Source organism: Paramisgurnus dabryanus, chromosome 3 (assembly GCF_030506205.2).
Source record: "Paramisgurnus dabryanus chromosome 3, PD_genome_1.1, whole genome shotgun sequence".
NCBI lineage: Eukaryota > Metazoa > Chordata > Actinopteri > Cypriniformes > Cobitidae > Paramisgurnus > Paramisgurnus dabryanus.
Genome location: NC_133339.1, coordinates 27,719,497 through 27,737,289, shown reverse-complemented (window position 1 = coordinate 27,737,289; position 17,793 = coordinate 27,719,497). Strand labels below are relative to the sequence as shown.

At 36.8% G+C, this 17,793-nt stretch overlaps 1 protein-coding gene across 2 annotated transcripts; it reads left to right on the top strand.

Annotated features, from left to right (window-relative positions):
* Nucleotides 1-281: 281 nt before the first annotated feature.
* pih1d1 (PIH1 domain containing 1) lies at nt 282-15,738 on the top strand. 2 transcript variants are annotated; one of them, XM_065274053.2, is made up of 11 exons: nt 282-345; nt 543-625; nt 7,196-7,253; nt 7,368-7,556; nt 10,431-10,492; nt 10,610-10,691; nt 14,144-14,240; nt 14,381-14,413; nt 14,817-14,895; nt 14,984-15,127; nt 15,651-15,738. In XM_065274053.2, the coding sequence occupies exons 2-11, from the start codon at nt 545-547 to the stop codon at nt 15,684-15,686; spliced, it is 861 nt and encodes a 286-aa protein (XP_065130125.2). In that variant the 5' UTR covers nt 282-345; nt 543-544; the 3' UTR covers nt 15,687-15,738. The 2 variants fall into 2 exon arrangements, with proteins under 2 accessions (XP_065130125.2, XP_065130127.2); XM_065274055.2 differs by lacking the exon at nt 282-345 and adding an exon at nt 352-468.
* The last annotated feature ends 2,055 nt before the right edge of the window (nt 15,739-17,793 follow it).

The following is a 17,793-nucleotide window of genomic DNA, read 5'->3' as shown; positions in this document are numbered from 1 at the left end:
CCCTGCTTAAAAAAGTTGTTCTGGGCTCTGTTTAAGTAATAGCAATGCCTACATTAAACCAAAAGTTTGTACAAATTATTTACCAAACCCTTTTTACATAAACATGTCTTATTCATCTGTTACCGACTTTACCGTACGCTATCAGTATTGCCATTAAAGCGATATAATATCTACCTACCAGCTTTAGAAATGTTTTAATTCACACACTGGCATTCATCGTTTCATTTTTCTTTTGAGGAGCCTTAAGCAAGGTACTTTTATTTTGACATGCTTACGACAGACAATACGTCACTCAAGTACTGCACATGTTAGCTTCATCACAGAAGTAGGCTAAAGTTACCTTCAGTGAGTATATCATAACGCTACATTTGGTCTTTCGTTTAATTGGAATTTGTGCATTACACCAGCTTTTAGCTTAACACGTTAGCGAATTAGCAAAGCTAATCTTCGACTAATAACACAGTAACGGTAAGGGTAATCTGAGTTTAATGGAGCATTATCATTGCTTATCAATCATGTGTCCTTTGTGTATATTTGTGTAGTCATGGAAACGGATTCGACTCTCCTGAACGTCGAACTGGAGGAGATAAAGCAGGAAGAACTTTATCAGCAACTCTTACTTCAGGTATTGACACCACCCTAAAACCATCACAACTCTGACTTTTCAAAAAGATACAATACTGAACTTGTTGATATGAACACTTGGAAATGGTGCGTACCACATAATAAGAATTTATTAATGTAACGTACGATTTCAGAAAACCCCACATGAAAAATATCAGGGGTCTCATTAATAAAACCGCGCATAGGATCCTTACCAAAAGTTTAACTTGCGTGCACTCAAAAGCCAAAATGTCATTAAAAAATTAGATTTATAAAACCGTGCAAGCCATTTTCCCCAGTGTTCGAATGATGCCAAAGATTATAGGGGTCCCCTAGCTAAGCCCCACCCCCGTCTTTTTCAACGCGGAAGTAAGAGATGTGTTGTATTTCCTTTTTTTGTGCGAGACATCCGTTTCAGTCAGGGGGGCAGGGTTTCATATTTTATTGAAGCTTCCCCGGGCGCCGCCATTGCTTAGCGAACACCCACTTGCTGTTAGCATCCCATTGACTACCATTCATTTTTGCTTCACTTTGACAGTGAATAACTTTACATCTGATGCATTTAAAGACTCCAATTGTCCTTTAATTATTTCTAAAGAATCACGAAAATGTATAAAAGGCTCCATTACCTTATATCTTACGTTAAGTCCCAGTAGAAGCAGTTTTTGTAAAAATATGCTAACGATTGCATAACCTGCGACTCTGTCGCACAGTAGATAAATTACCGTATGGACAGGAGGAGAAGCTTGGAGGCAATCTTTTACTGTCTATGAGGCAATCGGGTGGACATGGAGGCATAAAATCAAGGGAGATTATTAATCCGAATACTTACCCAAATTTGTTCCTGTTCACGCTCGCCGTCTCTGCAAGATTCGGCGGGTGATTCAAATTTCTCTTGGCACGGCTATTAGAAGACTTACAATTGTCAGACAGGTTGCTCACGTGATATCTACGTCATGAAGCTCAGTTTGAGTCTGCGCAGTACGCTCGACACCCAGGAAGTGGGTGCTTCTAATTGACTTCACTTGGAGAAGGGGTTTTAACATTAAGTGGCATGGCATCTTACGCATAGAAGCCAGTGGCACGTGCCACTACGTTTTGTGGCACTTCCGGTTTCAATTGGCTCGTACCAGTGGCTTGTCGAGTGGCACTTCCGGTGTCCAGTGGCTAATACCACTTTTTAGTGGCTCGTCGAGTGGCACTTCCGATGTCCAGTGGCTCATACCACTCCGTTTAGTGGCTTGTCTACTGACACATGTCAGTAAAACTTAGGTTTGTTGGATTGAGGCATGTGGCACTGATAGTCACCGATCGATCATTACAGATCCGAGAGTAACTTACTCGTGCTGCTGCTATGTTCATTTAATTGTGACACAATGATTGTCTGTGTCCTTTTTGACTCTGTTGTTTCGGGTAACCGAATGCGTGAAATGCATCGAGAGCTAAATAGGACATCTTGATCGTTCAACAAGGGATTGTATGATGATCATTATTCACAATTTAAGTATTAAAAAATTTAAATATTTAAAATGGGAAGGCAAATATTTTATATATTTAATAAAGCACAGCATTTGATTTTGATTGCATCTGAGCAATATTGTATATTTTATAATACTGTTAGTTTTTAATATAATTTTTCTAAATGTATTAATTGTGAAAATCTAGTCTGTGAGTGGCATGTTTTTTAACCAGTGCCAATGTGTTGTATTTAATAAAAAGTGTCATTTATAAGAATCTTGCAGAATATTATAATATTTTTCTGCAAAGTACCGCATTTACACAAATGCACGCCAAAACAGAAGGTGTCAGTCCAACCATGTTGGTAGTTTACATCCTATGTTTAAAAGCAATGTCCTATTACATATTTTACAACATGATATTTACACGGTGTTGACAGTGCAGATACGTCACGTGCCCTTCAAAATTACATTTTATATAGATTGTTATCCATAAGAAATAAGGGTTGTTAATTTGAACAAATTATTATTTCACAATATTTATAAGAATTAGTAAGTATTTTAAATACATTTTTAAATTATTTCAAAGCAAAAAAGATTTTACATATGCTCCGACAGAAACACTTTACAAATGATTAAATCAAACACACTTATTTTATGCATTTCAATATATAAATGTTGCCTACAGTATGCTTTAAGAAAAGGGGCAGGTTTTTTTACTTCGATCTCGTCTTTCATTTAAGGGTGTGAATATCTAGTAGACTCACTTAAATTAGGCCTATACTATACTACAGATTAATATAAAGAAAATGCACAATGTTCACACGACCATGGCTCAGACAAATACTGTGCTTTATTAAATTAAAACACTCAAAATATTATGCATTTCCATTTAAAATTTAAATATTGTGATCATACAATCCCTTATGAACGAGCGTCAAGATGATATATATAGCTCTCGATTCATTTTACGCATTCGGTTACCTGAAACACCAAAGTCAAAAAGGACACACAAAATCATTGTGTCACAATTAAATGAACATAGCAGCAGCAAGCGTAAGTTACGCTCGGATCTGTAATGATCGATCGGTGACTTCAGTGCCACATGCCTCAATCCAACAGACCTAAGTTAATGTGTCAGTGTACGAGCAACTAAACGAAGTGGTATGAGCAACTAAACGGAGTGGTATGAGCCACTGGACAGCGGAAGTGCCACTCGACGAGCCACTAAAAAGTGGCATGAGCCACTGGACAACGGAAGTGCCACTCGATGAGCCACTGGTACGGGCCAATGGAAACCGGAAGTGCCACTAAACATAGTGGCACGTGCCAGTGGCTTCTTTGCGTAAGATGCCATGCCACTTTATGTTAAAACTGCTACTGTTCACTTGTCTACGTTGAATTCAATGGGGTCGCTGTGTCCATTTTTTTTACTGTCTATGGTTTCAGTAGCTGGCCGGTGTCATGAGCAATTCGGTCCCCCGAGCAATTCGGTCTCCCCTAGGACCCCGATTGGTACCTAGCATTAATGCCTGCTCAAAAATGTGTGATTGCGATATCTCGTCTGCGTAAGCGGTCTAGCAAGTTAATTACGTTGTACAAAAAAGAAGCATAACATTTTTTTAAAAATAAAAGTTAACCAATATATAATAATATAAAAAAATAATATAATAAACTAATATTCATGTTGCAGACACGTCAGTACTTTTGTGTCATCATCTGCTTTACAAAAACCATACTTTTATTTTTACAAATTAAACATTTACATACCTTACGGAATATTTTTTTAATAGTAACAGTGTAGTAACCATGGCTTATCAATTATAATTTAAATGTGTGATTCAACTTTGTAGTAGTCATGTTTTGTATAAGTAATTAATGAGTAAGTAATTGTATAAGTAGACAGTAAAAAGTGGAAATGGTACAGAATATAATATCTAAATAATATGACACAAGCAATGTGTAGATCTCCCACCTATAGCCTAATTTATATACTACTATATGAAACATCATTTAAAAGACATCAATTGTAATTTTAACAACGTTCTAACTACATAAATAATAACGCGATTTTGTAGGAATTGTAATAAGGCGCTAAAAAAAATACCCATGAGGAGTTTTTCCAGCCAATGGAATCACGCGGGGGTCCTAGGGGAGACCGAATTGCTCGGGGGGACCGAATTGCTCATGACACCGGCATAGATATATACAATAGATGTCGCCTTGGCCTCAGCAGTTCATTGATGATCGAATGCATCAAACAGAGCCGCCATCTTGAAACAGGGGAACCCCGCATCAGCGTCATTGTAGGCACTGGTGAAACGGAAATAAAATCACCATAAATCGTCAAGAAGGCGATTTTCTTGACTTTTTTTGGTTCGTTTCAACAGTCAGACATGTATTTAGCATTGAGTCGGCGTGTCATAAAGCACACATAAAACATGATTTAAACCATTATGGTAAATATTTTGCCCCTAACCCTAAAGATAATAACTAAAGATTTTTACCGTCAACGAGGTGAAAATAATCCACACTCATAGACATTGACTCGTCTGTCAATTCCTCCATAAAACAGCTTGAGGCTCATTTGAGAGTTTACATTTATTTCAAACAGAAATCTTTTGGATTAGTTTATTGCAAAATTGGAACAAATAATGGAGAGTATTGCTTTGGGGCAGCTCAGGATGAGAATTTAAAAATCCATTTAGTATTTTAATTTTAATAAAAACCAGGGCACCCCCTAGATCACTTCACATTGGGACACTGTTCACTTATTTTCCTGTGATGTGGCTGCTTAAGCTCATTGTGATCATCCACAGCTGTCATTCATCAACAACTGGCAAAACCAACATATGACTCAACTTTTAAACACATGTTTTAGTATATTTTGAAAAAAGCTTTCATTATTTTCCTACATATCCATGCATACATATATAATTCCTGTCTAGTGATGTGTGTTTATATTAAAACTAAAGCAAACGTTTGTCTTTAAAAGCGTTCTGTCACATTTCATAAAATTTCTGGTTGGAGAGTTTAAGAAAAGGTCACGTGATTTTCAGTAGGGGAACATTGGGACACACTGCTCACTGTTTTTTGTGTTGCATTAGTTGAACGCAAAACTTTTACTCTACTGGAAATCACATGACCTTTTGTGAAGCTCTCCAACCAAAAATTGTGCGAGCCAACTCAAACCAATTTCATGACATGCGAGGATGAGGATACACAAAACCTGCTTGGCACATATGCTGTCTCGTATAAATGCCAAGGATCTGGTAAATCAATATATAATATAATGTATTACAATTTATTGTTTTGTAGTCCTTATAGTAAGTTGCTAGGAGACAAAGGATGTCTGATGTTCTGTCCAGGAACAGCGGGAACAAACGTGCATATGCTGCCTGTCCAAACTGGGCTCTCCTTTTCAGGCTTGCGCTTGATGGCCACATATGCTCCTCATAATGAGTGCGTTTACATGCACAGTCTTACGCCGATTATGCTCAATAAACTGATAACGTGTGGGGTCATGTAAACACGTAAAGCGGTTTTCTTCAATCGGGGAAAGCCCATAAACAGCGTAAGCAAAAACTTATCGGAACAGGTCGTTTTTTGCTCATTACGCCGATTTTGCGTGGCATGTAAACACCTTAACCCGCTTTCTCACGGTTTTGTCCATGTGCGCATGTCCCCGCGTATGAAAGATAAACGTCACATGCGGAAGTAAGCGCAAGGTAACGCATAAAAGTCTCCGCTCGACTAGCACTTGGCAGAGAAACTGTGAAAATAAAAACTCATGTTACATTTACAGGTTCTGCAGACACGAGGAGAGATACAACAGTACAGCTTACGACAGATATGTCGTTGACTTTTTGATCGACTATTGTGTACTATAGGTGGTGACGTCACTGCCTGCGAGAAAACTGATAATTCTTCAAGTCCCATGTAAACGCAGTTGTCTGCATAGCCGGTTTATTGATTTGCATGTAAACGCATGAAAACAGTTTTCTATAATAAGCAGATTTTTGATAGTTATCCGCTTATTCTGTGCATGTAAACGCACTCACTGTCTATTGGCGAAAAATGTATGTTAAAAAAGAAGTAAAAATGTGTAAAGTTAGTGAACAGTTTAGGGTAAAGTAGTTAAGACGTATGTATGGCTATTGAATCCATGCATTACTGTAGGTTTTTAAAGGGACTGCTGTATGTGTCCATCAAAAAACAAACAGCACTTAAACCATCTGCAACTGTATCTTGATGTTTTATTTATTTATTTGTTTTTCATTTTATGTTCCTATTTTATCATTGACAATTTACTTGATTATTTAATTACTTGATACAGTTTTACTGTTACCCTTAGTGGTCATTTTTTGATTGAAGCCAATTCTTTATTCCACCGATCTTGCTCCTTTGGAAGAAAGTAAAATTTTTGTTTAGGGTTTCTCTGATGACTGGTTTTACAGCCAACAGCATAATATCATGTGCATATTGAATTCTTGTTGTATGATATGGAGTGATATTAAAGTAGTATACATAATTAGGCCTATTTAGTCTCGTAAACTAGTTATGTAGTAGTAGGAGTATACGGTTGTATAAAGTAAATACAAATTTTTGCTCTAGTATTCCGTATTATTAACTATAGTAAATTAATAATCTGTAGTAAATACTGTAGTATACTTTAATGTTTATTTTGTAAGCTAAATAAAAACTATACTATAAAGGAATTTTACTACAATTTACTAGAGTAAACTTACTATAGTATACTATAGTATTTTATATGGGCTTGCAACATTTGTTACACAACATGTTTTAATTACTTCTAGACGTGGCACTGAGGATAAAATAATGTAGAAATAGTTCACCTATACATTACACTTCTTTTACATTATAAACTGTCATGATGTTTAGAGTACTCATTTTTTTTGACAGGCTGAGGCTATCAAGTGATACAATGTTCAGTTATTCACAATATATCAACACTAGTGCTGATTAAAGTCTGATAACATTTAGTCAATGGCACATCAATGCGTGCAGTGCTGCATGCAAGTTGAACACATTTAAAAGATGTGTCATTTTAGTGGTACTTTCCTGTTTTTCCTGTAAAGAAAAGATAAAAATATTTGTTTTGTGCAATCTTACAGACTATGGGAAAAACGCAAAGCGACAGTTCCCCTTGCAAAGTCATCCGTCCTCAGCCAGGTTAGTTTAATGCATGAATCTTTTATTGTGAAGACTGGTACATTTTGAGAAATGAGTATTAAAACAACTGATAGCGTAACTAGTGTTATTTAATTATTTTCCTCTCTATGACAGGCATTTGTGTAAAGACCTTCTCTGTGTCAGACAAAAAGAAGGTCTTTCTGAATATCTGTCAGTCACAGGCTGTACCACCCCCTCCTCATCTGTCCCAGGAAGAACTGGTGGAGCTACTGGAGTCGGAAGATCCCACAAGTTACAGAGTGCCTATGAGCCTCGGCGAACCCCATACAGAAAAAGACAACAGTGAGCATTTATTTCTGAATTTTTTATTTTTTTGCCATTGTTTAAATGTAATGACAACCAGAGCTGGGTAGATTACTTATGAATTGTAATCAGTTACTGACTACGAATTACATGACAAAATTTGTAGTCAGTAATATAATCTCTTAGATTACACATCGTTGGTAATCGGACTACTTTTGGATTACATTTAGATTATTTTTGACAAATCTTATTTGATTTCAAATATATAAAGAGGAAAAATATGTTCAATTCTATTTCCTCAACAAGAGCTTTAAAAACTAATTTTTAAAGAGCAATGTACTTCGGAACTACTAACACTGATTATTTTAAGTAAATAAAAACAAAAACAGCAACATTTCAAAAACCATATTGAATTTCATGAAATTCACTGCAACAAACCTGCCAGATCTAAAACACTTCACAAATAAAACTGAAGGGTTTCTTTAAACCGCAAGTTTCTTTAAAAATGAAGTGGTGTCTATACATCCAACACTGAGTGCTGCTCCATTTTGCATTTTGTCTCGTTGTTGCTTCTTTCCTGTGTGATTCCACACCATTTCCCTTCTACCTTGGAAAAACAAGAGCAATCACGAACGTATATAAGCTGTAGGTAAATTTATTTTGAAAAAAAAAAAAAAAGGAGATTTACTAAATTGTGAACATCTTTGCCATAGTGTGAAAAATATGTAATTGTGTAATTCATAAAAAAGTAATGGTAGTCTGATTACGAGTATTTTAAAATGTAGTTTAATCTAATAACGATAACTTGATTTCTGGAATAAATCCAGATTACATGTAATCTGTTACTCCCCAGCTCTGATGATGACAAGAACACTTGTCAAATCAGGATACAGTTAAATATGTGAACTGACATCATATATGTATCATTGATCTTTTACTTAGGATTGTTTTTTATCTGTTTAGGTATCTGTGCAGGGCTTCCGCAGTGGCGGCTTGTTACTTCTCTTCCGAGGAGGCATAAATGCGAACCTCTTTAAAACATTGTTGTCATGTGTGGCTCATTTTAAAATGTGTTTTTTCCCATCATGTCAAAATATGTGCCTGCAGCAGACGCATTAAATGGATTTATGCTAAAAGAGACGCTTGCGTTTGCCAGATACTCATTTTAAGTGTGTTGCAAGGATCTTGTGAACGTAAGCGTCTCTTTTATCATAAACTCTTTGGGCGCGTCTGCAGCAGGAATGTATTTTTTGACATAATGCTTGATGCACTGCACATACTGTAGGTTCACATGATGCACCAAACACACATTTTGATATGACGAACCACACGCTGACAACCTGAACACACATTTTGCATTTCTGCCTTTTTGGAAAAGGAGGCTCTGGCCGCCACTGAGTTTTATTTCAGACTCTATTGGTATTTCACTGCCAAAAAGATACATACTGGTATCTCAAAGCTACATATCTATACCTAACTGGTACATATTTAAAAGGTACCGTCCCGGTGACAAAAAGATACAACTTTTGTACCTTGTTTCTGAGTGGGAGGAATTATAGGCTTGTCATTATATTTGAGCTGCTTACTGCTGTGACATCATACAAAACGTGGGAGCTAGCATTGTTGGAATGCAGTGTTTCCCATACATTCATTTATTTCTCAGTTCGCCACAAAATCAAAATTGACCACCGCAAATAGATGTTTGCACATCGCGATTATTACTACCTCTGTCTTACATGACAAATTCTGTACAAACACCCGTGGCTTCAGTTGACTCGATCCGCTAAGTTGCAAAAATGCTGCGCATACGTGCGTGTTGCGAATGTGCCGCCACAAACTACCATTTTGTATCTGATTCTTAGCCTGTGGATGTTTTTCACCATTAAAACAGAGTTTGGGAATTTACAACAAAGCACAGATTAGAACAGGTGCTCGAGACAGCGCAAGCACAAAGGTAAAGCTAATCTAGCATTAGCAATGATGCTAGTAGTGACGATTCTCTTTTTTTGAGGGCGCACGATGCGAAGTTCGTCACAACATGTATGTAGCCCATCATGTGTGTGGTTCATAATTTCAAAATATGTGTTTTGCGCTTTGAGAGATTGTGTGTGCATCATGTGTCTTGCCAAAATAAGTGCCTGCTGAAGACGCGTCTAAAGGTTTATGATAAGAGACACTCGCGTTTGCCAGATACTCACATAATCTCATGTGTAATCAGAGTTTAATGTTAAGGGAGCGTCTCTTTTATTATAAACTGTTTTGACACAGGCACTTATTTTGGAAAAGGGAACCACACACATGATACTCCGAACACTTATTTTGAATTAGCGCATCCTCGGATGAGGAGTCACGAGCCGCCACTGCAATCAGTGATCTACTGTGTTTTTACCTCACGTTTTAGTATCAGCTCAGCTCACTTGGAATCCCGACCGAGGTGCTACTAAAACAAGTATTAGGTACCCAGTGGAAAAGCCCCCAAAAGTAAACTGACCCGACCCAACTCCTGGGGTAGTATGCAATGGAAAAGCACCATAAGTGTGATGTTCCTTTACTTCATGAGCACTGAAAAAAGTATGAGCTGAAACATCTGCTCTCTGGTCTGTTTTTATACACTTTGCACTGCTGTCACATTTTCACTTTTTCATTGATAATTAAAAAAAATTGATAGACCTCTTTTGGTCTGATTACATTTTTCAGTTTGCGGACAATTCCTACAACTTTTTGGACTTACCATACTTAAAAAAATGTGTCTGTTTTGAGTGCATTCTATATCTACTTGACTAATTTTTATTTAAAAGACTAAACAGCTCTGAAAAGAAAAGAAAACACTGTGTTTTTTTTTAATTGAACTGATGTCTTCATACGAGAATGGAGCACATATACATTGTACAGTATATATTCTCCTGTTGCCAGGTTCACAAGGCTGCACAGTGTATGATGTAGTGATCAATGAAGAATTTTTCCAGAAATGCCAGGTGCGTGTCTTGTGTTTTAACAACACCTTAAAGTATTAAATTAAGCCTGACTTGTTTTTTGGCTTTTGCCAAATGGTTACCTAATGGGTCACTACACTATATGCTTTTACCTTACAGAAAGACGAACTGTTCCAGCAGTTTCTGATCGCAGTTTCTTTGGAGGGACTGGAAAACAAATACAACCTAGAGTTAAGCAGAGGTTAGTCATTACACAGCGCATTGAAATATTTCAGGGGTGCACCAATTATTTGTGGGGGCAGTTGGAGCCTAGTGGTTAAAATGTCAGGCTTGTAACCTGAGGGGCTGTTTACACTTGGTATTAAGATGTGTTTTCATCGATCGGATCACAAGTGGACGAGAGAGACACATTACGTTTACACCTGGTATTTAAATCCTTCTCTTTTGTCCACTTTCGACCACTTCTGTCCTGAATACTGTGAGGGGACGGTCTGTGAGACGGTGGGCGAGTCTCTCTGCTGTCATTCAAACGCGAGCGGGAGTAATTATGAGTTTATATGGACGCAAACTAATATTATGTCTGAGTCCACTGCTTGTTTACCAAGTAAACATGCTGCACAGAGTTTTGTACGTGTATATGTTAGAGCTTTCTCTGAATTTTCAGCGCAATTGATGAAATAGGATCGCGCAACTTTCACGCTTTCAAAACGAAACTACGGAGAACACCCCGCAGTAGTTTTATCAATGAAAGGCTAAAAATAGCGCTGTTCACCGTATGTCCACGCCAGAAGTAAAAGAAGACGTAAAATTTGTGTTTAATACTTCAGATTAGATAAATGGGCGGAGAGAAGGCGGTCGCATGTGGCTGTTAGAACACATTCAACCACATTGCGTTCCGCAGCTCCAAAGCGATCCAATCGAAAGTGGTTTCGACTACCTCTGAATGTGGTTAAAAGTGGACGCGTTCAAAACGTTTTGAACACTGTTTACACCTGGCATTAACGTCGCCCACTTGTGATCCGATCGACGAAAACACATGTTAATGCCAAGTGTAAACAGCCTCTGAGAGTTGCTGGTGAGTTGCGACTGTGGTGTCTTGAGCAAGGCCCCTTAACCCTTAATTACTCCCTGGGCGCTGCAGTGATAGCTGCCCACTACTCCAGGTGTTCACAGTGCATGTGTTCACTGTATGGGTTAAATTTAGAGCTTTACATTGGCAAATACATCACTTTCAATTGTTTTTGTTCAAATGCCTTTTTTAATTTTTGAAGAAAAGATGTTAACAATCTTGCCCGGAAATTTGAACCGAAATCATCATAACATCTGAAAACTAAAAATGATATGGAAAGCAGATTATTTTATTGTAGCCAAATTTCATTTTAAAGTTTATTTTAAGATAAAGTGATTTCCGTTTTTGTTTATAATTCATGTCATATTACATTTAGGAACATTCCTATGTGCATGATTGCACTGTTTTAAGGTTTGAACAGTTTTTTAACTTTCTTGCAGTTTATGCAATCATTCAGATAAATATTTGAAATTGCAACATGTTATTCACAAATAGATATTCAGAGCTCCTTGCAAAGAAAAAAAACTAAAAATGGTATTTTTATGTTAAGGTCATGATTTCAACTTTCAAATGTATGGTTGAGCTTTACACATAGAAAATGTTTAGGTAACACTTTATTTTACGACCCGCAAAGTACCGCGTAATTAAACCGAATTTACAGCGTACCTATTTGTAACAACAGAGTACCTCTACAGTACGTACTTGTAGTTATAAAGGAACAATATTTTAAGTCTGGGGTAATAAGGGGGTAAGAATATGGAAAATTTAAAGTATTTCATAACTACATGGTACCTATTGTAATATTACGTGGTATGTATGACTTAGTCTATGGGTAATATGGTCTATGTGTAATATGGTCTATGTGTAATATGTTTTTTTTTCATATTTGCTACTTACCTGATGAAGTGTTTTGTATAGCCTACAGTTGATGTCTACAAGCCACGTCGGCAAATAAAATATAACACACAATAAAAATAATAGCAACTTGTACCTCTTTGATCTGTATATGTATACAGGAGTTACCAGGTAACTCTTATATTTGCGGGCTGTAAATTAAAGTGGGACTTATTCCCCGATTGTTCTGTGTATGTACCAGGTAACTTCATATTTGCGGGCTGTAAACTAAAGTGGTGCTTTGTTCACCTCTTGTTATAAATGTTATAGGGTAAATACCATAAAATACAGAATATTGTTATTTTTATTTTAAAACAACTTATTTCAAAACATCTTTAAAACACTATAATTAAGCCAACACTTAATGTTTATTATCACATAACTTTTATTTAAAATAAAAAGTCATGACAATTTTTCATTGTTTTTGCGGCTTGGCTTCCTCTGTTGGTGTTCTTGTCCACTCGGATGATGAGTTGATGTCGTCTCACAAATGCTGTTCTGCATTACATATAAAAAACATAAATGAAAGCCTTCAGTAAATGTTTCTTCACTGTGCCTTGACAGAAACAGAGTTTTCTGAGCCAGTTACGTTAATAAATTTAGGCTAACTTATGTGCTAGCTAACCTGCTACCGTTAGCTGGCAACTTTCTTGAAAAAACATTGTTTGAAATGCGTGAGTCATGTATTAACAAAACCAGTCACCTTATCCAGCATGCGGATCCTGCTGACATCACTTGCAGCTGTACTCCACAGTGTAGAACGTTTTTAAAACCTCTTAAAGAAATTTCACCTCAGGATCGCGTTCCAGCAAACCTCCTGCAGACGGCCTCGCGTTCTACACCTGCGCAGTAGCCTACGCATGTAGTCGTCTTTTGCTTTAGCGGGAGCTGATATCTGCTGTTGTTTCATTCTGGTTTGCCATTGCATAAATTATATTTGGCTAAAATACTTGTGTTTACAGTAAATAAATTGCAAAGCACCACTTCAAATATGTCCGCAAATGTAGGAGTTTCCTGGTAAATAGGGAATAAGTTGCTATTTTTATTGTACTTACCTTAAAAAAAAGATAACCACATTAAATCAGCTGGACTTTTGTTATTAAAAGCAAGTAATATAGGCTACTAAAATAAAAGTGATGTGCTGATATATTTATTTGCCGATGTGGCTCGTAGACATTGACTGTATACAACATTCAGTAGTCAATATGAAAAATTCACAATAAAAATAAAATAAAACATAATTTCCCCATAGACTTGACTAAGTCATACATACCACGTAATATTACAATAGGTACCCTGTTGTTATAAAATGCTTAGAGTATAAATAATTTATAATTCTTCATATTCTTACCCCCTTATTATCCCAAACTTAAAATATTGTTCCCTTATAACTACAAGTACGTACTGTAGAGGTACTCTGTTGTTACAAATAGGTACGCTGTAAATTCGGTTTAATTACACGGTACTTTGCGGGTCGTAAAATAAAGTGTTACCTAATATTTAAACAATAGTTGTTGTTTTTTAATGAACAGATAAAGTAAAATTGGATATTGAAAAAATTAATTAATTGTATAAAACAAAAACTTTTCTTGAAACTTTTTCCAATAAAATAGGATTTCTTTACATTGTACATTTTGCAGACATATTTGAGAGATATAGAGCATTCTGATGTGTTTAATACAATTTAAAAAATGAACAACAGGAATCTTGCATCTTTTTCCTTTCTTTAGATGTGAAGATATTGAAGAACAGAAAGTTTATGGGTTCTGTAGTAGAGCAAAACATTCGCACCAAGAACAAACCAGTTATCCAGGAAATTAACTCCAAGTGCGTTCTTACATGAAGGTTTCTTTCCCAAAACAGTCTTTCACCTTTGTGTTCAATGTATTAGCCATTAAATTATGCTTTAATATTGACACCAAAATCTGTTCATCCATATGTAAATCATGTTTGTTTTCTGTGAACAGGGAATCTCACTCATTGCCTTCATCAGCCAAGCGGTGAGTGATTTAAATAAAAAAAAGTAGTTTGCATGTTTATTTCTGCACTTTACTGCCCTACAGAGGCAAAAGACAGTAACTTTGTTTTTGTCGAAAGTGAGTTGTTTGTTTGTTTGTTTTTTTGGACATTCAAGACCTCCTTTATCATGTGAATAAATATCTTGAGATTTTAACTATCAAGAAAAAGAGTCTAAACTACACAGTATTTTTTCTAATTTCCAAACATTAGTGAGTTTAGCTATTTTGCCTTTGTAGGGCAGTTTAGTTGTACACATCTTTAACAGTTTGTTACAGTGTTGTAAATGTTTTCTTCTTCAGTGATGTGTGGCTCTGCTTTGTTATGCTAAATTAAATGTATGCTGCTGCAACTTACTAATAACTGAACTACTTTCATTACCTCCAGCCCAGAGTTTTGTTTAATGGTTGAGCCCCCAACTGGTAATGCAGAGTATGTGATAGCTGAGGTCAAGCTACCTGGGGTGGTGAGTAATGAATGAAGTCCTACAAACATTCAATCAAATGAATGGTGAAAGAAGTCAGAGATTCAGTTGCTTACTTCTTTACTTTTAGATGTCTGCTTGCTCTCTTGTTCTGGATTTGGGAGAAGACAGGTTATTGCTTATTGCCCGACCGTCTCTTTATCACCTGGATATTTTCTTTCCTTTGCTTATTGACGAAGAAAACAGTGTTGCACAGTACAACACAAATACGCAGGTAAAGTCGTAGTTCAGAACAGTGTTCTTTCCTTCCTCTTTTTTAAAGTTTCAAATATTTTTTTTTTTAAAGAGTGAACTTTTTTTACCCTTAGGGGGCGTGCACACCAAAGCTTTTACGCCAGCGGCTTGCGTATGTTTTCAATTGTTTCCAGTGGAAGCACAGCGTTTTTCCACGCTAAAAGCCGTCGCTCTGCCTTTTTTTCCCACTCAGTGTTGAGCTCCGTAAGTTGAAACTCAGTGTAAAGCTCAGCTCGTCTATGTCAGTTCTCACACTGCCGTCCAATCACAGTGGAGGATGGGCGGGACAAATATCACAACAACCAAAGCACTCAGCTAAAGAAATTTGGCTGTCGGCTGAAAAAAGCTGGCGGTCGGCATCTGCCTGGCGTTTTCAGATGCGTTTAAAAGCTTTGGTGTGCACACCCCCTAACTGTTCTCTGTATTTACACTACAGTTGTTTTTTGTGTGCTGGTGTATTTTACTTCTACAGCTTTAACACAATCTGTTGCTTTTCTTTTCAGGTGCTCACTGTTACCATGCCAGTAATGTCTTCATAAAAGGTTTATTGCAACTGTTTATGCACAATAAAATTTTTATTTTGTACATAAAGTGTGTTAAGTGGGTGTATTATTTACTACAATGTTATACTGATGAGCCATAAAATTACGACCACTGTGTGCTGCTGAACCACAAATCTTTCAAGTTCTCTAGGTTACGAGGTGGAGCTGGCATGAATTAAACTGTTTGTTCCAGCAGGTATGCATGGATTAAAGTTTTCCGTCGCTAGACGGATTTCCGTCAATTGAAAAATTATTAAATTCACTTTTCATAAAGACGAGTCGTATATTCACCTTTTTAAGTGGGATGTGATCAAAGCCTGGAGTGGAGCCAAATCACGTTCCTCTCTCCACTGTAAGCGTTCTGTAACCACCACGCACCGGATCCACTCCGGGTTTTCTGGCTGTATCACGTTAAGCTGAGGTAAAACTTTATTTCAGCTAGCATGGACAAACTTTTAATGCAGGAGGCTCCGATGTTTTGGAGATCGATAAAGGTGTAAAAGACCTGGAGATTGACTTAGCGAAATTATGAAGATTGGCAAGGCTTTCAGTTCGTGGGCTAAGAAAACCAAAAAGCCAGGTAACTTGCGTGTCTTTGCACAGTATGACTAGGGGTGCTGTATTTTGGGGGTAAATGATTTCCCCCGTACGTGATCACCCGCGTCCCGTTTTTGACTGCTGATCTAACCAGTGGCTGATACAACGGGTTTGTTAAACTCGTGGGTAAACTTCATGTGGCGCCACAAGAACCAGGAGGCAGATGACATCCAAATCCCGTGAGAGCGATTCGAGGAATCATAAGAGGAGACTGCTTCCGAAATGCTCTCGCGGGACTTTGATGTCAACCACATGTCGGTTCTTGCAGTTGCATTTGCGTGTGGTCACAAAAACTTAACATTTGTACACATATTTAAGCACCACAGTTTAAAAACAAGTGATTTAAGCCATTCAAAGTCAAACAACAGTGCAAAATGCGGCCGCTGTTTCTGTGTCAGATGGGCACGCAAAGTCGCGCATTCGCTTCTCATTGTGTGAGTATTTTTGCCGCTTTATTGGCCTTAAATAAACATATGCGTCAAAAATGCAAACATCCTCATATAAACACGGCCATTTAGGTCTTAGGAGAAAGTAAACAGCAGAAACATTGCGCACAAAATAGCACATCAGCGCTGCCTCTATTGTAACATAATAATTTGTTGATAAAGGTACAGTCATTCATTTTACATCTTTCACTATGGTTACAGAATGTGCTTATTGTACTCGAGTTACTCGTTTAGGATTTATATTCATACATAACGTTACTGTATAAGAGCTGTGACTGTAAGCTGTTTTGTGAACAGAACAGACCCTGGATTATTTGTTTGTGTACTGAATAATATGATATGAAAAAGTTGTATTTGTTTACATTAGTAAATGCATTATATAACATGAACAAACAATGAAAATATAGAGTATATAAGCATTCTTGTTTATGTCATTACAGTAATTGACGGTAGTTCATGGTGCATTCACTAATGTTAACAGTTTCAACTTTTATTTAAAAAAAATATTAGTAAATGCTCAAATTAATACATTTACAATTTATTAATTAATAATTAATAAAAGATTCATTAAAGGTGGTGATATTCATGTTTTCTTTTTATATAGTGAGTTATTTAGCTGTTTCGCCTTAATCTGAAATTCCCTGTAAACTACAGCTACCTATATTCTACAGGAGACTTTAATATGGAATTAATGGCAAAAAAATCTCCCCTTAAAATGTTATTGGTCTCGCCTACATAAAGTGTAAGTTAAAGGAATATGACTTGGCCTGAAAAAAATTTCAGTCAGAAGAATTTTTTTCACTTTAATCCCTGCATACCACACATGCTTGCTTGGACTAAGGTCTGGAGAGTTTGAAGACCAGGGCAATACCTCTTCCTCATATTTTTCAAACATTTCCTGAACAAATGTGTGCAGTCTGGTGCATTATTAGGTTCTAAAAGGCCACCTCTACCAGGGAAAAAGTATTGCTATTAAACAGTGTACTTGCAATCTACAGATAACATGCACATGAATGGCTGGACCCTGGGCTTCCTGGCAGAACATTGCCCAGACATTACAC

What these genes read in the sequence shown, in the direction of transcription:
- pih1d1 (XM_065274053.2), top strand. Translation starts at nt 545, where the DNA reads ATGGAAACGGATTCGACTCTCCTGAACGTCGAACTGGAGGAGATAAAG. An exon ending in CCATACAGAAAAAGACAACA is followed by an intron (nt 7,557 to 10,430) that starts GTGAGCATTTAT and finishes TCCTGTTGCCAG; the next exon opens with GTTCACAAGGCTGCACAGTG. An exon ending in AATTTTTCCAGAAATGCCAG is followed by an intron (nt 10,493 to 10,609) that starts GTGCGTGTCTTG and finishes TTTACCTTACAG; the next exon opens with AAAGACGAACTGTTCCAGCA.